The sequence below is a fragment of the Erpetoichthys calabaricus genome, chromosome 10 (genome assembly GCF_900747795.2).
Source record: "Erpetoichthys calabaricus chromosome 10, fErpCal1.3, whole genome shotgun sequence".
Taxonomy (NCBI): Eukaryota; Metazoa; Chordata; class Cladistia; order Polypteriformes; family Polypteridae; genus Erpetoichthys; species Erpetoichthys calabaricus.
In genome coordinates, this window is record NC_041403.2 from 160,975,581 (window position 1) to 160,997,355 (window position 21,775).

At 41.7% G+C, this 21,775-nt stretch overlaps 1 protein-coding gene across 4 annotated transcripts in view; it reads right to left on the reverse strand.

Moving 5' to 3' along the window:
* Window positions 1-1,609: 1,609 nt before the first annotated feature.
* The window catches only part of stx3b (syntaxin 3b), a 77,333-nt gene continuing 57,167 nt past the window's right edge, over window positions 1,610-21,775 (reverse strand). Inside the window, exons 7-11 of one of the 4 annotated variants that reach the window (XM_051932675.1) lie at window positions 20,941-21,014; window positions 20,648-20,782; window positions 14,855-14,965; window positions 2,095-2,202; window positions 1,610-1,847 (exon numbers count right to left, since the gene is read on the reverse strand). In XM_051932675.1, coding sequence (XP_051788635.1) covers window positions 2,125-2,202; window positions 14,855-14,965; window positions 20,648-20,782; window positions 20,941-21,014 — 398 coding nt within the window. In that variant the 3' untranslated portion in view covers window positions 1,610-1,847; window positions 2,095-2,124. Of the gene's footprint in view, window positions 1,848-2,094; window positions 2,203-6,735; window positions 7,698-13,906; window positions 14,022-14,854; window positions 14,966-15,151; window positions 15,263-20,647; window positions 20,783-20,940; window positions 21,015-21,775 lie in introns of those variants that run through there. The other 3 variants (XM_028812288.2, XM_051932674.1, XM_028812289.2) reach the window with 3 other exon arrangements.

The following is a 21,775-nucleotide window of genomic DNA, read 5'->3' on the forward strand; positions in this document are numbered from 1 at the left end:
GAGGTATTAACAAGTAGGGCTCAGTTGGAATGAAAACCTTGTCTTATGGCAAATAGGAATACAGTCAATATGTTCAATACTTAATAAATTGATCAGTTGAATGAGTTGATCAATTCATGAAATGAAGGATTAGTTAATTAAATTAACTTTAAATAACGGAGTCATTAAAAATAAATGAATAATTCATTATAATTTGGCATACTGGTCAGCAGGTGCTTTGTTGGAATTAAAATCAAGTGTGAGGCTAACAGAGTGTTCTAGTGTTTTAGTTCACAAATCTGGGGTTCGGTTGGAATGAAGAGCAGCTTGAAAGAAGTTTTATGGCCAATAGGAAGATATTCAATATGCTTATTAATTCATTCAAAACACGATCAATTCAATAAGATACTTGGAAAGAAAATGAGACTTAATATAAAAATGACTTTGTATTTCTCTAAATTCAGGGTACTGGTTAACATGTAAAGAGTCGTTTGGTAAGAATATTAAGTCATTTCAAGTAATAACAAGTAGGGCTCAGTTGGAATGAAAACCTTGTCTTATGGCAAATAGGACGACAGTCAATATGTTCAATACTTAATAAATCGATCAGTTGAATGAGTTGATCAATTCATGAAATGAAGGATTAGTTACTTAATTAAATGAACTTTAAATAATTGAGTCATTAAAAATAAATGAATAATTAATTATAATTTGGCATACTGGTCAGCCGGTGCTTTGTTGGAATTAAAGTCAAGTGTGAGGCTAACAGAGTGCTCTAGTGTTTTAGTTCACAAATCTGGGGTTCGGTTGGAATGAAGAGCAGCTTGAAAGAAGTTTTATGGCAAATAGGGAATCAGTCAATATGTTCAATAATTCATTCATAAATAGATCAGTTTAATGAGCTGATCAATTAACTGATTGATTAGTGAGTTAATGAAATTATTTCAGTCCTTAAAATAAATCTGATGAATCAATTACAATTTCACATTCTGGTTAGCAGGTGCTCTGTTGGAATTGAGAAAAGCGCTCTATAAATATAAAGAATTATTGTTATTATTAATTTTAGTCAAGTGGGAGGCTGATGGGGTGCAAGTTTTTTCAATTTGAGGCTCACTTGGAATGAAAAGCCGCTAGAAAGATGCTTTATAGCAAATAGGCATATTTATCAAGCTATTAATCGATTCATTCATTTCAGTAATTGAGTGACTACAAAATTGAACAATTACTCAATAGCTGATTCAATATTTTAAATAATCCATCTGTCCTGTTTTAAAAGCGGAAAAAGCGAAAAAGAACAAACCCCAGCGATCCTCCATTGTCTAAACCCACTTACTGTATACTGAGGAGGTGAAGCTGGAGCCTGTCCCAGCAGCATCAGCTACAAGGCAGGAAAAAAAAACCATGACAGGATGAACACACACGTCCATTAGGGGCCAGTTTAGCATCACCGGTCCACCTAACCTGCCGTTACAAAATGAGAAACATTTTATTGGGTGCACTTCCTTTTGCACATGACTGTCCTAATCTGCCAAATGCGGACCCTGACCTTTAACTGCGCACATTCTCCCACAGTGCCACCCCCGTCTCACTCACATGGCGTTCTTCACATCTCGCTCAGCTCGCATCACCAAAGATGGGGTTGACTGGGGACGCGTGGGGTTGGGGTGGTTGGGCCAAGTTAGAATTGGACAGAAAACTGGTGCCAAGGTGGAGACATGGCAACGGTATGGAAACATGAAGATTGTTGAGCTTTTGGATTGGTCTCAATTAACGAAGTGTTCCCACCAGTTTTAAAAAAATAAATAAATAAAGACAATAATCAGTGGCAGAAGGACGATGTTGGGCACGGCCATCTTCCAGAAAGAATCCTGTAAGACAAAGGAATTATTATTAGTGACTAGAGCATAAGACAAAACGAGAGGAGACCACTCAGTCCATCACGCTCGTTTTCTTTTGCTAATAGCTAAAGCATAAAGCATATATCATCCAGATTCAACTCCATGGCTCCACAAGTCTTTGAGTGAAGACGTGCTCTCTGGCCAGCTTCAGTCCAGACTTTAATACTTGGGAGTCACACACACAGAATCACACAGCATGCCGGATCATTACACTGACCTGAAGAAGGGTCTCTGATGCTCCCGGGCCCTAAGAAAAGGCGCTGCCGATGGAGGATGCCAGGATGATGGCCAGAATAATGCAGCAGACCATGATCATGATCTTCTTCTGCATGGTCACAGTTGTTTTAGGGAGGGAAGTTTGCAAATAGGAGAAAAGGGAGAGGAGAGTGAGAATAAAAAGCTTGAGACAGAAGCCAGCAAATAAATGGGGCAGAAAAAAAATAATAAAATTTGACGTGGACAATTCAGTTGAAGGAAAGCAACTGGATACGCGGCTAAAAAAAAAAAGAGCCCATGGTGTGGGGCACCCGTTGGTTAATCTTCCAGATGTGGATTCTGAATGTCCACCCCTGGTTAGGATAGAGAGTCACCAGAAGCCAGAAGTAAATGTCACTCCTATAAGGAGTCAGGGAAGCCCCCCCCCCCCCCCCCCCACCCAAAGACTGATCAGACTGCAGATTGCATTACACCCCAGCAGTGGCGTGGCGTAGCGTAGTGGGGGCGGCAGGGGCGGCCCGCCCCGGGTGGCAAAATTTCACAATAAATAATAATATCTTGTAAAAATTTGAGCCATACCTAAATAAGGGGGCGGCTGACACCCACGCTACGCCACTGCACCCCAGTGGTCATGGCCGGGGTCCAGTGTGATCCTTATTGGTGCACATGCAAATGCCAGCCATGTTTAACTTCTCCATTCATGAGATCAGTGTGCCCCAGTTGGCAAACTTGTCCGTTACTCACCAGTCCAGGAGTCGATGAAGACCCCGACTGATGAAGCCGCAGATTGCATTACACCCTAGTAGTCATGGTCAGGGTTCAGTGTGATCCTTATTGGTGAAGACACAAATGTCAGCCATTATTCAGTTCTACCATACAGTACATGAAATCAGCGTCTGCTACTCACCAGTGCAACAGAAAATCTCATGGCTCTGCCTTCAGTCTGCCCCCTGCTGGTCAAATTGCAGATTACCAAACATTCAAATGTAAAGCTTACCTCTTGGTTCAGCGTACCCCTAACAGGCAAGGATACAAATCCCACTCACTTCATTACTAAATAATAAATCTGTGAGAACTCTGAAATATCTAGCTGGTCAGACTAAAGGGTACAATCCTTATACATTTCACAAGGGACGTGCGGTCAGGGGAGGCAGAAAAAAACTAATAAATGATAACATAAAATAAATGTGTTCACTGGTCTGTGCTATAAATTTGTTTTCTGTATGATTTCAATAATTTTGATCATTTTTATAGTCAAAATCACGGAATTGGCGCATTTCCTGTTCAAATACAGGGGAGAAATGTGAGGTGCGGCAGTGACGAGCCTCACCTCACCTCGGACCGCGAGCTCCTTACACACTGATGGGGTTGATGGCTGCAATTGGCGCGTGCCTGTCGCTGTCTCTCTGTATGTCGCCAATATAATGTTTGCAGACACGTTTATTATACACCCTGACGTTGCACAGTCTGGATAATATCTTTAATGAATGTGTGTGACAGATTTAGTCTTGCTGATCAGAAAACTGCAGCGAGAATGCGCAAGGTGGAGCAGACAGTATCGTGCCGCCCTTAAGGGGGCGCATGTGAGCTCAACAGGTGCTTGTTGCTCCTGTTCTTCTACTCAGAGGCTCTCGGCGCCATGTGTCCAAGCACATTAATAGAGAAAAGCGAAGGGAAGGACAAGATGTGGTAGAAAAAAGTGGACAAGCAATAGGGATAACCGCACCCTGGAGAGGATTGTGAAACAAAACCCATTCAAAAATGTGGGGGAGATTCACAAAGAGTGGACTGCAGCTGGGGTCAGTGCTTCAAGAACCACCACGCACAGACGTATGCAAGACATGGGTTTCAGCTGTCGCATTCCTTGTGTCAAGCCACTCTTGAACAAGAGACAGCGTCAGAAGCGTCTCGCCTTTGGACTGCTGCTGAGTGGTCCAAAGTTATGTTCTCTGATGAAAGTAAATTTTGCATTTCCTTTGGAAATCAAGGTCCCAGAGTCTGGAGGAAGAGAGGAGAGGCACAGAATCCACGTTGCGTGAGGTCCAGTGTAAAGTTTCCACAGTCAGTGATGGTTTGGGGTGCCATGTCATCTGCTGGTGTTGGTCCATTGTGTTTTCTGAGGTCCAAGGTCAACGCAGCCGTCTACCAGGAAGTTTTAGAGCACTTCATGCTTCTTGCTGCTGACAAACTTTATGGAGATGCAGATTTCATTTTCCAACAGGACCTGGCACCTGCACACAGTGCCAAAGCTACCAGTACCTGGTTTAAGGACCATGGTATCCCTGTTCTTGATTGGCCAGAAAACTCACCTGACCTTAACCCCATAGAAAATCTATGGGGTATTGTGAAGAGGAAGATGCAATACGCCAGACCCAACAATTCAGAAGAGCTGAATGCCACTATCAGAGCAACATGGGCTCTCATAACACCTGAGCAGTGCCACAGACTGATCGACTCCATGCCACGCCGCATTGCTGCAGTAATCCAGGCCAAAGGAGCCCCAACTAAATATTGAGTGCTGTACATGCTCATACTTTTCATGTTCATACCTTTCAGTTGGCCAACATTTCTAAAAATCCTTTTTTTGCATTGGTCTTAATTGATATTCTAATTTTCCGAGATACTGAATTTGGGACTTTCATTAGTTGTCAGTTATAATCATCAACATTAAAATAAATAAACATTTGAAATACATCAGTCTGTGTGTAATGAATGAATCTAATATACAAGTTTCACTTTTTGAATGGAATTACTGAAATAAATCAACTTTGTCATGATATTATTATTTTATGACCAGCACCTGTAGTTTTTTCCAAAAAACGCAGTTTTCTGAAAAGCACACAAAGCAATGGTTTCACACATAAATCAACATAAATGTCTGTTGTTATGTGCTGTGGTTGCAGTCAGTGCCTGTTAGTCGGCTTCTAATGGCGGTGGCTCGATGGCCAGCAGGAATACGTGGTGGGCCGGCAGCTTGATTGTCTTTGCATGGCAGTTGGTTTTGTAGCTCTGGTCATCGTAAATGGCGGTCCTACCAGGTGAACATTGCTGCAGGCACATCAGCTGCACGAACGTGTTCAGTACTGCGATCAGTTGGGGGTCGGTCGGCTAATGCTGGTACCTCACTGTTCTTTTCGATCTCCGTCTCCGGATCACTTGCATCAAACTTGGGAGTCCGACAAGTCTGAGTCCGTTTCAGGGAAAATAAACAAAACGTCATCCATGGAGTATTTGGCTTTGTGCATTCGCTTTGGTCTCTCACCAGATTCTGATGCCATTTTAGAGGTTGTTTGCCCTTCGCCACTTATGCATGCGACATAAATCGAGGTCAAATCAACGAAGCTAACTTTCAGTTAGAGCGGATTACCGTTCTCTACCCTTGAATTTCGACAAAGGTTGACATCTGCCCTGAAAGAGTTAACAGAAGTCATGCAATGTGACATCGGTTTAATTAGACCTACGCTATGAATAGCAGTCGTGTAATGTGACATCCGCCAGCAACAAGATCGGTGATGCAGTCATCAAGTTTGACGTACCCTCCTACTAGAAGTCATGTGATGCGACCGGTTTGATTAGACACACACTTTGAATACTAGGCGTGTAATCTGACATCCCCCAGCCACAAAATTAGCAAAAGCAGTTGTCAAGTTTGACATCCCCTCCCTACTAGAAGTTACGTAATGTGACATCGGTTTAATTAGACATGTCTTATTAACCCCAGTCATGTAATGTGACGTCCTCCAGCGACAAGATCAGCAAAGGCAGTTGTGAAGTTCAATATCTCCTCTGACTGGAAGTCATGTAATGTGGCATACTCTGTCATTTCTGGTCATGTAATCTGACATCCTCCGGCGACAAGATCTACAGCTGCAGGTGTCAAGTTTGAGATCACCTCCTACTAAAAGTCACGTAATGTGACATCGGTTTAAGTAGATATACTCTATGAAGACTAGTCATGTAATGTGACATCCTCCAGCAACAAGATTAGCAGCTGCGTTCATCATCTAATTTAACATCCCCTCCTACTAGAGGCTGTGTAATGTGACATCATGTTAATTAGACATACCCTGCGAATTCTAATTGTATAATTTGACATCCTCCAGAAAAAGATCAACAACCGTAGTCATCAAGTTCAAATTCTCCTGCGACCCCTAGTCATGTCATGTGATATCAACTTAATTTGACATACACCTGCAAAATCTAGTCGTGCAATGTGACGTCCTCCAGCGACGAGATCAGCAACTGCATCCCCAACCAGCTACAAGTCGTGAAATGTGACACCGCCTTAGGGGACCACAGAAACACTTACTAGTGTGACCCCAAAATGACCCCACAATCCAAATAGTTTCCAAGCACCACACAACAACTGCTCCTTCAGTGGCATAGTATGCCCCCTGCTGGTCTGAAGGTCCCATTTCTGCTCAGAGTCCATTAGTGGATCTCACCGCTCTGGTTTCAGGGCACTGATTACAGTTAAAATGAACAAAACACAGCCAGCCGGCCTAATAATGACGAACATAACACTGAGACCTACAGCGCCCTCTGCTGGTCTGGGAATGAAGTCCACCTCAAAGCTGGCACTTCAGCTCACACATCAAATGGGGGTCATGGCCTCCAGTCGACTCGGAAAGTACACATTCCGTTTAATTTTTCAGCCATGTTTGTTTATTGCAAAATAAATTAAAATCACAACTCTTCTTAGAATGCATACATTAAAAAGTTCTAATATGAATCAACATTTTGTACTTAACCTATTTTGTTTAAAAAAAAAAAAAAAATACATATTTTCTTCATGGGAGCCAGGTCTCTGGGGCTTTGGTTGTGTAAGGGGTGACAGCGCCATTGCAATTGGCTGGTCACGACCCCCAAAACTATGCCGGGAGTCTTTGTCTTTGGCAAGGCAGCCCCCATACCCCCCACCCCCCCGGATCCTGAGTGTAGTTCCATAGGAAGATAAAATCAAGTACCCCCGTAAAACAAAATTCATGTTAAAAAGGCGCCTTAACTTTCATAGCTCATAAAAAGAAAAAAAAATGGAGGTGGGGCAGAGTCGTCGCCCGTGGCCCCCTGAGCTCGGCTAAGGACCGAATGTGCAAATCTGCTTCTGAGCACCCACAGCACACATGGGGACCACCAACAGCAGCCTTTATGACAACAATCCACGCAAAAAATACAAAAGAACCCCGTGCACACGGCTGTTTGATGTGTGTGTGGCGTGTGTGTGACTGTGTGTAAATATGACACAAGTGGGAGGAAGAGCCACGTTAGCCATCCACGGAGTTCTTAATCCTATAAGGGAGGCATGGAGACAAGAACAAGGAGCAGGAATTCCACCAGACTGTTGGAGGGAGCAGCTTCCAGGCGATTTCTGTGCCAGCCGAGTCCAGGAGAGGGGACCGTGGAAAGCGTCAAGGAGGAGGAGGAAGAGGAGGGTTGAGGTGAACAGGAAGACTGGATGGAATCCATTGGAGATGCTACCACAGTAAGGGAAGACTGGGTAAAGTGTGGGGACGGGGTGGGCGATCACTTGAGGGTTGTGCCCAGGATTATAGCCAGGATGATGAGGAGTACAACTGTCACCACCACAATGATGATGATGAGTTTCTGCAGGAAGAAGAGAGGAGCACAGAGTTAGGGATCCCCAAGGAAAGGCGCCCTCAAGATGCTCTTCAGCACACAACCCCCCCCCCCCTTGACCTCAGACCCCCTAACCCAAACACCAATATGAAGTCATGGAGGCATGCCATGTGCCCAGAAATATCCAGATGTGTTTAACCCTGTCCTGTAACATTTGTTCCCAAACATGAAACCCCAAAAAATCTGATCTTTACTTGATTTTGTTCACCTGTTTTGTAAGTTGCTTTGGATAAAAGTGTCTGCTAAGTCAAATAAATGTAAATGTAAGAGCTCGGCTGGCACATATTAAGTTCAAATCCTTGATGCCTGCCTGCAGAGGGTCAGCACCTATGAATATGGAGATACGTGTGAGGTCCTGAGCTCCTTCTTGACCACTCAAATCTTAACCCAGAGTCGTTTCGTGTGTAGCCCCTAGCTGCCCACCTCCACCCAAACTGCTGACACCCCGTTTGAGAACTCTCCTGTTTGGTACATTTCTGTCTTTATCCGTTTTTGTACCCGGCAAATCATAACTCGCATGGCATTTTGTTCTGAGCTTGTCACTTGTGGTGATCAATTTTGTCACCTTGTCCTGTCACAGCTTCTCCCAATGATGTCTACTTGCTTCTGCTGACCTCTTTTGTACGTCGTCTTAAATAAAAGTGTCTGCTAAGCAAGTAGATGTAAGTGTAGGGGGTCAACCACACAATTCTAGTTACCAACGGCATGTCATGTAGGAATGAAGGGGACACATTTTGACAAAACGCCAATTAGTTTTCAGCCTTTACAGAACTTCAATATTAGCATAAAAATGAACTTGAGGTAAGCCCAAGTTTAATGCAGGGAAACACAAAAGAATATTTGTGCCATCTAGTGGAAAAAACTGTGAACTGAGTCAGAGAAAGTTCTCATTCTTGAAAGGACAAAATGTGCTGCAATGTCACATCGCACTTCCTGAATTTCCTGAATGCTTGCAATACTTGGCGGAGTTTGTACAGGCCACCCATTTTCATCTCTTTGTTGGTATTGTTCTCACAGAGCAGTACGAGGAATACTCCACCCAAAAACGATAATTTAGATTTTACTTAGCCCATATACTTTGTAGTAATGGCAAAGAAAAGAATTGAAATTCTTGTTTTCATGCACAATGGAGAAAAAATAGCTGATGGCATACTAACTAACTAACTAACTAACTAACTAACTAACTAACTAACTAACTAACTAACTAACTAACTAACTAACTAACTAACTAACTAACTAACTAACTAACTAACTAACTAACTAACTAACTAGATAGATAGATAGATAGATAGATAGATAGATAGATAGATAGATAGATAGATAGATAGATAGATAGATAGATAGATAGATAGATAGATAGATAGATAGATAGATACTTTATTAATCCCAATGGGAAATTCACATGGCTAACTCATCTAAGACGGGTTGAAATCTAAGTAATCAACCAAGTCCTCAGTGTTGACGTTTTCCAAGCACCATCTATTGAAGTGTATTTTAGTAATTCATGTAGTACCAAAACGCATTGTGTTTGTCGTTCCAGCAGACATCACAAACATTTGTGGTAATAAAATTCATTACCCCAATTCCTGCTTCTCCGTTAACAGCACAATCTGGATATTTTCTGGCACAGAAGAGAAATGATTGCAAGTCCATAAATATTTGTTGAAATGCAGCAACAAAACCAACATTACCTGTATGGAGGCGTAAAAGGTATATAAAAATAATACAGGGTAAGGGCCACCTAACTCTTAGGAAGCCCACCTTAGCAGCCCCCCCTACACAAGCTTTGAATCTGAACCAAAGTGAGCCAGGGATTGTCTGACCCCTGCAGAAGTGGAGGGGTACAGCCTCATGATCTTCACCACAAATATTTAATGGACATGCATGACACAACACCGAAAGTGGAAGGCACAAGACTGCTGGGACTGATTTTTACTGGTTATTATGGCTGTGTGTCACTGAAGTGGGCACAGAATTCATCACCATCAGTTCTTCGAACTGCATTGACGACTGCATAGTATAGTTGGTGTAATGAAACGTCGGGAACTGCAGGATACGGTAATTGGTGTAGTTTGTTATATTGTTACATATGATGTACGTGAAGGTTTTGAGAAGAGCACTGCATTATTATTGCTGAGGTTAACACTTTCATGAACTTTATAAAAAATAAATTATACCGCATTTCGATGTTACTAGTGGAATATAAAAGTTTTACTTGAGCTTCTGTTGTGGCTTAAGGACTGTCGATATTTTCTTTCTTTAGATACATAAGAACATACAAAATTTAACAAATGAGAGGAGACCATTAAGTCCATCAGACTTGTTTGTTAAGCTAATCGTATTAAATTCTTATTTAATGTACTGTATATAATAATCTTTTACAATTTATATAGCCATAAACGTTTAAACATAAGTATAACTCAAGGGTTAACCAAATGTAACTCAACACTGAAAGCACAAGACTCCTCATCTTAGAGAAGCTACCAATGTAATTTTTCAAGATTTGAATGAGGTAAATGAGTAACAAACACCCCTCCAGAAAGAGGAGTTAAAACGATGGTAAAGCCCATATACCCCCCCCCCCCCCCCACCAACCTTATGAAGCAGTGCTAATATCAATAGGACAATCCACAAAACCCCAATTTTAATGAATAACGGGAGAATCGACATGAGTCAGAAATTATTGGTGGCGTTAGCTGACTGGAGGAGGTAATGAAGTTCTGCATATTAAGAGTCAGATAACGTGATGTATTAGATGAGGTAATGGTTAATTAGAAAAACTATAAAAGCAGACGAATTGTTAAACTGATGGGTCACTCCATGTACAGATGTTTGTGCAGAACTCTGTGCAACTAAAGAAGCGTTCTGCATTCTTATCTGGGCTTCATGACTGCCTTCTTTGAAGATGGAGGACAGTTTTGTTCCACGACGATTACTAAGCCATCCCAATATCTCTGTCTCTATCCAGATACTTCCTAAAGGTTGTTAAGGTTTCTGCTTCAACTACTGGTCTTGGTAGTTTGTTCCAGATTCCCGCAACTCAAAAGTGTTTCATGGCTTCAGCTCTAAATGCACTTCCCGTTAACTTCCTTGAGTACGTGATACATTCTGAAGTTGAAAGAATTCTGCTGGATCTACCTTATCAATGCCTTTGAGAATTTTGAAGACATGCATTTGGCTCCTATGCTGTCGCCTCTGCTCGAGACTAAGCACGTTTAATTCTCTGTCTGTCAGAGTAGATACTGGTAATGGGATCTTAATTATTAATATCAAATATTATGTTCTCTGTCTCTCAACATGATAAATGGGAGCCAGATCATTTCCCCTCAACCTTGGCAGTACGGTCTACAAGGATCAGCAGATATTTTCACTCCATGTTATTAATTGGATACCAGGTTTTTTTGTTATATTTATACAACTAAACAACTGAAAAGTTATATTCATGTCATGTGATCACCGCAATCTAGGGCCACGTCTACACTACTACATTTTTTATTAAAAAACACAGACATTTGTCTCAGTATTCACAATTCTATCCGCACTGCCCCAACATTTTAACCTCGGAAAAACAGAACCATTTGAAAATACTCTCCAGAGGCGTATATTTCTGAAAATACTGGGTCTGTGCTGTAGTGTAGATGAGTGAAAATGAAGAGTTTTGAAAACGTAGACTTAAATCAATTCTTGCTCATTACAACTTTGCATTTCCTTCACTGAGAAAAACATATTCCAAAATATCTGACATGGAGGAATTGCTTTCCATGGTACTTGTTGTATTGCTTACATGTGTTCCTCTAAAATGCATCTGGTACAGTTGGAATGCCAGATACGTGTGCTAAAGGCATATAATTTAGCAGTCACTACAGCTTTGTGATAAATCCCACGACCGGCCGCATTACCAAACCTTCAAGGGTTTTTTTTTTTCTGCCGACACAATTATGCCCAGTGTAGGCGAACGTTTTTCAGTCATTTTCGTGTGCACGGAGATACTTTCATTAATGATGTGAAAATGATAGTGTGGATGGAGATCATAATCATTTAAGAATAACTTTTTTATTCCTAAAAACATTTGAAAATACAAATGCATTAATGTGCGACTCCAAATACAAATAAGTGTGAAGATTGCCTTGGTATTAGTGGTGAATTATAAGATAGTTAATATATATACCGTATATATACTCGCCTTTAAGTTCTCCCGCAGATAAGTCGGGAGTTGATTTTACCATATGTTATAATGTCGGCCGTATAAGTCGAATGCAGAAAACTCGCGCTATTGGTCCAAGAGATATGCTAACGCCCACCTAAGAGAGTAACCACGGAGCACACGACCTTTTTTATTCTATGTATGGTGCCTACGTGACCACACAGTAATACCCGAACTATTCTGAAGCAACATTTGCACTGTTTTGTGTTTTTTGTATCTCACACCCTCATACACCTTTATCGTAAGAGCATCCCTTATCTATGGTGGAGCGTTCGATCAGAAGAAAATATGAAGCTGGTTTTAAATTAAAAGTCGTTGAAGTGGTGAAAGAAATTGGTAACTGCACTACCGCAACAAAATTCGATGTGTCTGAGAAACTGGCGCGAGATTGGAGGAGGCAAGAGGATGTAAAAAAAAAATAAATAAATAAAATAATTGTCGCATTTTTGAATGGGCGTATAAGTTGGGGTCTGATTTTATGATCAGTTTTTCAGGTTTTAAGATCCGACTTATACGTGAGTATATACGGTAAGTTAATATTTTTAAAATATACAAATTTGATTGGTGTCAAAAGTAGGATACAAGCTGTTAATTCATTTATTTTACACTTCTTACTAGTTCATGATATGAAACAGGAGACTGAATTCTTGTTTGGTGTTAGAAGTGGGATAAGTACTATACAGTGGAACCTCGGGTCACGACCGTAATTTGTTCCAAAACTCTGGTCGTAACCCGATTTGGTCGTAACCCGATTTGTAATTTCCCCCATAGGACTGTATGTAAATACAATTAATCCATTCCAGACCGTACGAACTGTATGTAAATATATATATATATATATATTTTTTAAAGATTTTTAAGCACAAAAATAGTTAATAATAGCATAGAATGCACAGCGTAATAGTAAACTAAATGTAAAAACATTGAACACCACTGAGAAAACCTTGAACAGAGAAAAGTAACATTGCAAGAATTCACGCTATCAGCCTTACGAACCGCCCACTGTAAACACTTTTTTTTTTTCTTTAATGAGTTTTAAGTACAGGGAAAAAAATTAACATTTGAAAAATCCGTAATTTAATAAACAACCAAAAAAAGTAACATTGCAACAATGCACGCTACGAACCGATCGCTGTAAACAGAAGTAAAGTGGAGGTTAAAATCCAATAGAAAAAAAGTCTTCATTAAATACAACACGGTTAAAGCAATGCTGGAATCCGTCTCTTCAAAAACAAGCCCAGTGCATTCTTTAACTGCCTTCTCGGCCTTACGTGGCCAGCCCTTTCTCTCGCTCGCTGCACAGGGAGAGACTGAACATGTGCAGAAATCATCGGCGCGTACGAACCGGAAGGGAAACTGACTAGTTCGTATACCGAGTGTGTGGTCGTGAACAGATGCAAAAGTTTGGCGAACTTTTTGGTCGTAACCCGATTTGTACGTGTTCCGAGACGCTCGTGACCCGAGGTTCCACTGTATAATACTTTGAGATATTGTGCAGATTAGATTTGTATGGCATTGACTGTAGGTTACATGTTATAGAGCCGTTTAGGATTGCTTTTTAACAGTGATGGGATTCTTGTTTGGTGTCTGGGGTGGGATACAAGATATTTTTTACTTAAGTGATTACATACTGTCAAATAAATAAGGATTATGAGTTGTTGCACAGTTTTCATTTGCTTGGTGTAAGAAGTAGGATAAAATTATTTCAGAGTGAATATAGACTATAATGTACTGTTGACTCACTACACATATTACATGTTAGTAGGTGGATAATCAGTAACCAATGCTAAATAGCCCAGCAGATAAGCCCCTCATCCCAAACCTTAGGACCAATGATACCATTAAACAGAAAAGAAACACACAAATATTATTCCTTAAACTTATAAACGAAACCCACTGACTAAAATAATGCACTAGTGTCACCATTAGCCCAAATCCCATCAAGGAACATTTTATCCTCTCAACAACTTACGATTTGGAGACCACAAGGCCCGTCATCCACTCTTTTTCAGTCCAACAGAGAGACCAATTATTAATGCAATAATTGCAAGCACCACAAGGACCACAATTATAATGATTATCATTTTCTGAAAAGATGAAAAGTAGGTGGCTCAGCATTGCCATCACCTCGACAAAAAGTTCTCAGACTGCTCAGCTAAAACTTCTCCTTTGCATTATTTCAGAGAGAGAAACAAAGAGAAACAGAAAGACCCTCAGTGGCCCATGGACTCCCTGAACCCTCAAGGAGAGCTGTAAATGATGCAGAAGTGACCCCCGTAGCTAAAATCTTGACTAAAGGGAAGGTGTATTCTAGGTCGTGGGCGTTCAGACTTCTTCTTTCCAGAAGGTGAAAGGTTGCAGGTACCCATTAGCCACTGCTGTGGTTACTGGAAATTAGCAATTTCTTTCTGACATTACTGGAAATGACTGAGGTGAAGGAAGGTTGCTGTTTGATCCCACGAGACTTGGAAGGACGTGTATGTCATGTACCAAGGAAACCATACGCTTGCCGGCTTCCAGTTCTGTGCAGGAAGGAAATGATCAGTTTTAATTTCATCCTCTTCCCTTCAGGTTAGATGTCATTCGCCGCATGTCTCAATTTCAAAATGTTTTTAACTGTGCTGGACAGGAAGCCCAACAACTGTCTTGGTTATTACTTGGATCACTTCTTCTTCTATTCCAAATTCCTCAGTTCATGCCTAGGCACACATCTCACAATATCTCCATTCTGGTTTTCCCCAATCTTAATGTTCTGGTTTTCTGTCTTCTTGTGAAATACCTTTATCTATTTGATGTATATGAGGAGGGACCACAACTTACATACACAGGAGCGAGAAACTTCACAGCTCCTCTTAAAACCCAAACTGAGAGGAATGGGGATAAAAACAAACAACAAAAACACAAGCAAACCAAAACTCACCCTGCGCGCCTCACTCTGGAACTTAACAGCTTTCTTTGTGTCAGCCACCGCTCTTTCTACAAATCCCACCGATTGGTCCATATTGCTTTCGATTCTGTCAATCATGCTCCCCTAGAGGGTTTGGTCAAGAAAACCAAGAAAGAGAGGGGCAGAAAGGAGGAGGAGGAGGAGAGGCAAGGAGGAAGGGAAAATGGAAGCAGAGGTACAGGATGGTGGCAGGAGCGGGGATGGAGAAAGAGAAAGAGAGAAACAGAGGCAGAGAAGCCATTAGCTCCCAGGCAGCTGAAACAGACACACCTTTCTCGCCTTGCTCTGGTACTTGACCGCTTTCTTGGTCTCCTCTTTGGCTGCTGCAACGTGATCGACCGCCTGGGACACGTTCATTTCGATATTATTCAGCATGTCTCCCTGTGAAAAACACAAACACAAGAGAGGTGTTCAGTTGGAGAGAGTCAGGGGAAATGTGGAACAATTTTCTGCTAATAAGATGTAGACAGCAATGGTGTGGCTTGTCACAGGTAGGGGGGCTAGGGGGGCTTTAAGAAGGGGAAAAGCAATGTCACAAGAAGGCAAGGCGGTGCGTGATGGTATGGTTCTTCTGTCAAGCGGGCCAGAGTCAGGCGAGAGTCGGGAACATGACAGTGGGTGAGCCACACTGCACCTTGCTGGTTCAAAAAATTGCTTTATAGGCCACCCAGCATGCCATAGCCTTTCATGACGGTTTCAACATGTAATTAAAAAAAAAAAAACAAAAAGAAATATCTATGTATTACCTGTCTGGATACTCCTCCGCAAGCAAGGCAACAATAGCAAATAAACAGATTATTACAATTGATACTACCAAAAAAATAAAGAGAGTAAAGAAAAATAAACACACATTTAACTAAATAAGCAAAACACAAAGAAAAATGTGTCATGGGGAACTGGAGGACGGCAGCAGAGATGGGTGGGACTGGACAGTGACACAGTGAAGAGTGGACAAGATGGGGGTTATGGATAAGAATAAGGAGAAAGGAGTGAAAGGAATGTAATTGAGGACAAAGGAAAGAGTGAAAGCGGGCAAGGGGTCATCAGACAGATTTGTTCAACAGCCCATCGTCTCACAGAGCAAACACTCGTCACACACGTGTGAGTAGGAGGGAGCTGTATGGACCAAGTGAAGGTAACTCCACGCTTGGCCAGGGGGTGGCGGCGGGGTGCACTAAACCCTCTTCTGTTGTCTCAACAGAACAAAAAAAATAGGAAAACCTGCCCGATTCAACCGTAAAGACATCACTTCCGGTTCTGGCACCCAGAGGAATGTCACTTCCGGTCATGGCCTTTAAAGCCGCCATGTTTTGAAGAGTAGTTCAGTTCAGTTCTCATTCTAAACCCTTTTGCAGTCAGGGACAATGTATGGGCGGCCGTCCCAAACCTTTTCGTGTGTGTTTTCGAGGCTGTTCATTTCACACACTCTTTGGGACTCGCCTTCCACCTACCGTGAACACACACAAACAGCTCAAACAACAGACACATTCCCCTCTGCACTGGTTATAAGGTGGGGGCTGACACAGAGAGAGATCAACTGATATCACTGTGGGGGAGATTCAGAAATAGATAGATAGATTAAAGGCACTATATAACAGACAGGTAGATAGTTAGACAGACAGATCTTTGTCTCCAGAGGGAAATTTGGCAAAACAATGAGTGTACAATGAAGACTAGGTCCTCCAGGACTCGAACACAGTAGGTGGCAGCGACAGCAATGCAGCACCAGGCTGCTATGAAAACAAAGTCTTCCGAAAAGTGAACCTGGGGCTCTTTAACGCCAGGGAGCAGCGCGGACGCTGCACCACCACAGCACAGTACTGGCAATATGAGACAAAATAATAATATCCAGATTTATTTTGTTATCACAAGCATGTAGGAAACACGGAAGGCATGTTGTTTTGTACTGAAACTGTTGCCACTTCATCTGCAAGTTTTTAGGCTTTTATTATCCAGTGGCACCTCATGCCCCATAAGGTTGCATTGTAAAATACAAGGACTGGCTATGTATTTTTTTTTTAATTATTATTTATAGAAAATTCATACTTTACTATTAATTGTTTACAGATGCCTTTATCTAAGGTGAGTTACATTGTAGGTTAAATACATATGAAAATCAAGGTATGAGCATCACAAGCAACAGAGAACAAGTACAAAGCAAACACAAGGGAATTAGAACTACATACTGTAATTATCCCTGAAGTTAGAATACTGCGAAAATCGGCATTCTAATCCGTGTCAGTGCAACAGCAGCCACCTTGTAGGAGAGAAACTAAACAGATCCAAAAATTGTGCTTTAAAAGATGCCTAAAGTAAATTGGGTGTTATTCAAATGGATTAAGAAAGACCATTCCACATCTTCAGAGTAAAGAAATGTCCAGTATTGGCGTGTCTGACAAGTGGAGGAACAGTCAGCAGAGAAGCAATGGCAGATTGGAGACTTCCTGAGGAGACATAAGGAGAGACCCAGGACTGGAGATATCGAAGAGCAGAACTGTTCAGAGAATTGTGGGTGGGTCAAGACAAGAGTTTTGAACTGGATCTTCGCAGCAACAGGAAATCAACGGAGAGACTGAAGCAGAGGAGTATTAGGAGTGAAACGAGGAACCGAGAACTCCAGCTTTAGCTGTAGAGGTCTAATTGCAGCCAGAAGGAAGCCTCGCCAGGAGAGAGTTGCAATAGTCCAGCCAAGAGAGAACCAGTGCCTGAGCAAGGACTTGTGTACCATAATAAGTCTGGAAGAATCAAATCTTTTGAATATTATGAAGAGAAAAAACGAGAGGACTGGGCCATTTGAAAATATATGTTTGATGAATGAAAGTGAGGAGTCCAGAGTCACGCCAAGATTCTTGACCATGACTGATGGGGTATAAGGATGACATCTTCGAGGGTGATGAATCAGAGACAAATCTGAGGGTATAAGTATATCTTGGACTTTGAAAGGTTAAGCTTAAGATGATGATTGTTCATCCATGAGGAGATGGTAGAGAGACAACTGGGGATCTGGGTTGAACCTTTGGACTATAAGAGGGAAATTAGAGAAGGACCTGTGCATCATTAGCACAGAGATGATCGAAGAAACCATGAGAAGAAATAACATTCCCCATGGAACAAATATACAGAGAAAAGAGAAAGGGACCAAGTACTGATCCTTGAGGCCCACCTGTAGAACTTTAAAACACAATTTTGTGTTGTTGGTGAAGGCAAAACTTCCGACTGAAAAATACCAAACTTTTCCTTTAAGGATCTTCTGTGGTTTAAATTTTATTTTGACTTGAATTGAAAGAGTTTATTGTTATTAACACCTTGTTTCCACTGTTTATGGAACACTCTGACCAGCATCACATGACCAATTCTGTCAAGTCATTGATGTTTTCGGTTTACAACACTCTAAATATGGTGGTGTGCACATCTTTAGTTATCCCTCTGTGGGTGACCTTAATCTTTCCAAGTTTTTCAGAAATCCTTTTCGGTTCATGGACATTGATTTTTTTGCTTCAGCTTTTAGTTTTGGCTACTCATGCTTCTTGTCTTAAAGAGTTTTGACCTCTGCCATCTGTTTGATCTTGACTATGGTGTGCGTTTTGCATTTTCCAGTCCATTATCCTTTTCTCACAATAATTCTGAGGTGTCGTCTCATAACAGTAAACAAGGTTCTCTCAGTATCTCATGCATATATATTTAAAAAAGTTAGATAGATAGGTAGATAGATACTTTATTAATCCCAAGGGGAAACTGACAGTTGTCAAGGCTTCCACTTCAACTCCATGATTCTGTAGTTTGTTCCAGATTTCCATGATCCTGTGCGTGAAGAAGTGTCTGCTGGCTTCCATCTTAAGCCCTATTTGGACGTTATTAGCTTTATACCAGGAGGTAAAGTCAAAGCTTGAAGTGAGCTGATAAGAACTGTAAGAGACAGCCGGCAGTCCAACCTCCCTGGGACGCCCAAGAAGTGTAAGGATTGGGATGTAAGGCAGCCTCTTTAGGGCACTGCTTCTTCCAGAACGCTAGATGGCAGCTCCCCTGGATTGCAGCAGTGCCCCAGATTCCCACAGGGCACTATGGGACTTGGAGGTCTTTATCTCAGCCCTGTTGGGTACCGTGGATGTTGCTAGGGGGTGCTGTAAAAATGGAGGAGCCATATGGCATGGGGTTTCCGTGTAACCCAGAAGTGCTTACAGTCCATGTGGACGGAAGAACACAAGGACTTCTGGGTTGGCTACTCTAAGAGGACTTGCCAGCCTCACAGCAACGAGTCAGAGTAAGGAGGTGGAGAACAAAGCTCGTGAGGAGGAGTGGAGGCCAAGAAGAGAGAGAAAGGACTGTGTGTCATATGATTGGGTGCTTTTGTACTGTACTGTGAAGTGGGGAGCAACAAAAAATGCTTCCCCACTGAAAAATAAACCGTGTACTGTGTTGAACTTGTGTCTCAGCCTGTCTGTCTGAGTTTGGGGAGCGGTACGCCCCTGGTGGTCCACAGAACTAGTACTCCATTCTGGCATTGTGCCGTTTTTGTCTTACGAGTACCGTTAGTCACTTCGGATCGTATTATCAACTCTTATTTATAACAGCATCATCATGTCTGGTCACACATTCAACCTTCAGCAGTGCTTTTCATTATAAATTATAAATATCTGTGCACCTTCGGACCTCTGAGGTGATACTCCAACCTGTTATTCACAATTAAGAGTGCTAGAAGTTCTCCCCACCCCCATTTAGACACTGGTTAAAGTAATTATTATTATGGAGTTATTTTATTTTACAGACGTTATGTAGAAGCTAAAAGGCTCTGTGATGTCTACCGAGACGTGAACGTGCGGTCTGTAAAAACTTACTGACACGAGCAACTCGGACAGGGCTAAAATTACAGAGATCCTCGAGTAATAATTACATTACCCCCACCTCCTGGTAGAAAACTAATCCCGTCTGAATAGGGCTTAAAATACACTTCCCTTGATTTTATACACATCCTCCAGTATTTATGGATCATTTGTCCACAGGAAGTTCTCTGGCTCAAGACTAAAGAGGTTGAATTGTCTTAAGCTTCTCAGAGTAGAACATGCCCTGTAGTTCCAAGATGCACTTGCTTGCCTTTTTTCCATCAAAGCTTCATAAGTCTCCCAAGTCTATTTTCGATGCGACATAACTAGAACTATGCAGAATTCACGACATGTGGTTTGACTAGTCTAGTGGTTCTCAACCACTTTAGGTCACAAATTGCTATTGTTTATATCAGTATTGGGTCACGAATGTGTCACGCAGTGGGTCTGTACTCTATCACCCTACCGCTATAAAGACCAAATTCTATTCATGGGGGACCCCATCCATGCTCTGACTATCATGCTTGATCACTCTGATGATCATGCATGTATAATCCCCAAGGTGGGTCAGAAAGACACTTATTATGGAGAAAAAGTGGGTCATGATACCAAAAGGGGTGAGGAACACTACACCAGCTTACAACATTTATAGGCTAGTTTCATAAGCCAGTTTGATCAAACTGGTAGATGCCAAGTTGAACACATGTTCAGTTTATACACAAGGCCCTGGCTTTTATCGATGCACTATACCTCCCAGCATGGCATGCAGTGGCATGGTTTGGTCCCAGTCTTTCCACATATGGCCATATAGAGATCTGTTTTTTTGTTTTCTCCCCAACGTGGGCTTCTCAGATCCTAAGCTTTCCACAAGACCACCTAGTCCACACTACTCTTTCTTCATGTTATTGCGTCCCAGTTGTATTCCTTGCTGCATCCCTTTACTAACCTGGTTTTCCACTAGCATGGCGATGTCCACAAACATGTCGTGAAGTTCCTTAATGCTGCTCTCCAGTCTTAGTATGTCTTTATGCCGAGATTCGATCTCATTGAGTGCTTGCTTGGAGATTTGGGAGTCGATAATCTGGAAAAGTTGACACATTATTAGAACTTTTTCTTGCCCTCTTCAGCCTGATGTGTCTGTTCTTTCCACAACTGCACCCTGTAAGCTCCGGTCCTGTCCTTCCCAGTTTCTCACCCATCTCTTCCCAGACGGATCATTGTGACTCCATTTTCTCTTACCCCTGATGTAAAAATGGCCGGATTCCCGCTCTCCAGCATTTCCTCCAGTTCTTCGTCTGTGGTATTTTTTCCAGCTGAGAGAGAAAAAGGGGGGAGATAACAGCGAGAAGTTTAGCACCAAAGGCAACATTCAACCAGATTTCCATAGTATTTCAGGTGACTGTGACAATTTAAATTTTAGACACAATCTGGAGATCATATATGTGACAATTACATCTTTTAAAATTCCAATAGACTCTAGTTGCAGACCTCCAGAGCTCTACTCTATTGAGGAGATTGTAGAATTATTCTATACGTTAGCGATAACATCTGGTTACACCAAGTGACAAAACCCTGCACTCCAATTGGCTGTCCAGAGGAGCTGTGGAGGTCAGCAGCTGGACCCATCTCATTCACTCATTGGCTGGCCGATTATTTTATTTATTTATTTTTTTACTTTTACCAATTTAGGAGAACAGAATGCAGTGTGATATATCTACTACAGACATGTCCAGAGCTAGAGACAAACATGTATGGCCTTAAAGTCCATTAGAGAGCACATCTACAGTATGTAGGCGGACAGTCATATGAACAAAGGACAAACATTAGAACACTCTAGACGAGAACTAAAGAAAAACGTCCTAATGTTTGTGGGAAATTTACCCTTAACAAGTTTTCAACTGTGTCCCCGTGTTCTTGATGAACTCATTTTAAAATAACAGTCTCGATCCACTGGACTAATTCCCTTCATAACTTTAAACACGTCAATCAGGTCACCTCTTAATATTCTTTTGCTTAAACTGTAAAGGCTCAGCTCTTTAAATCTTTCGTCATAATTCAACCCCTGTAGCCCTGG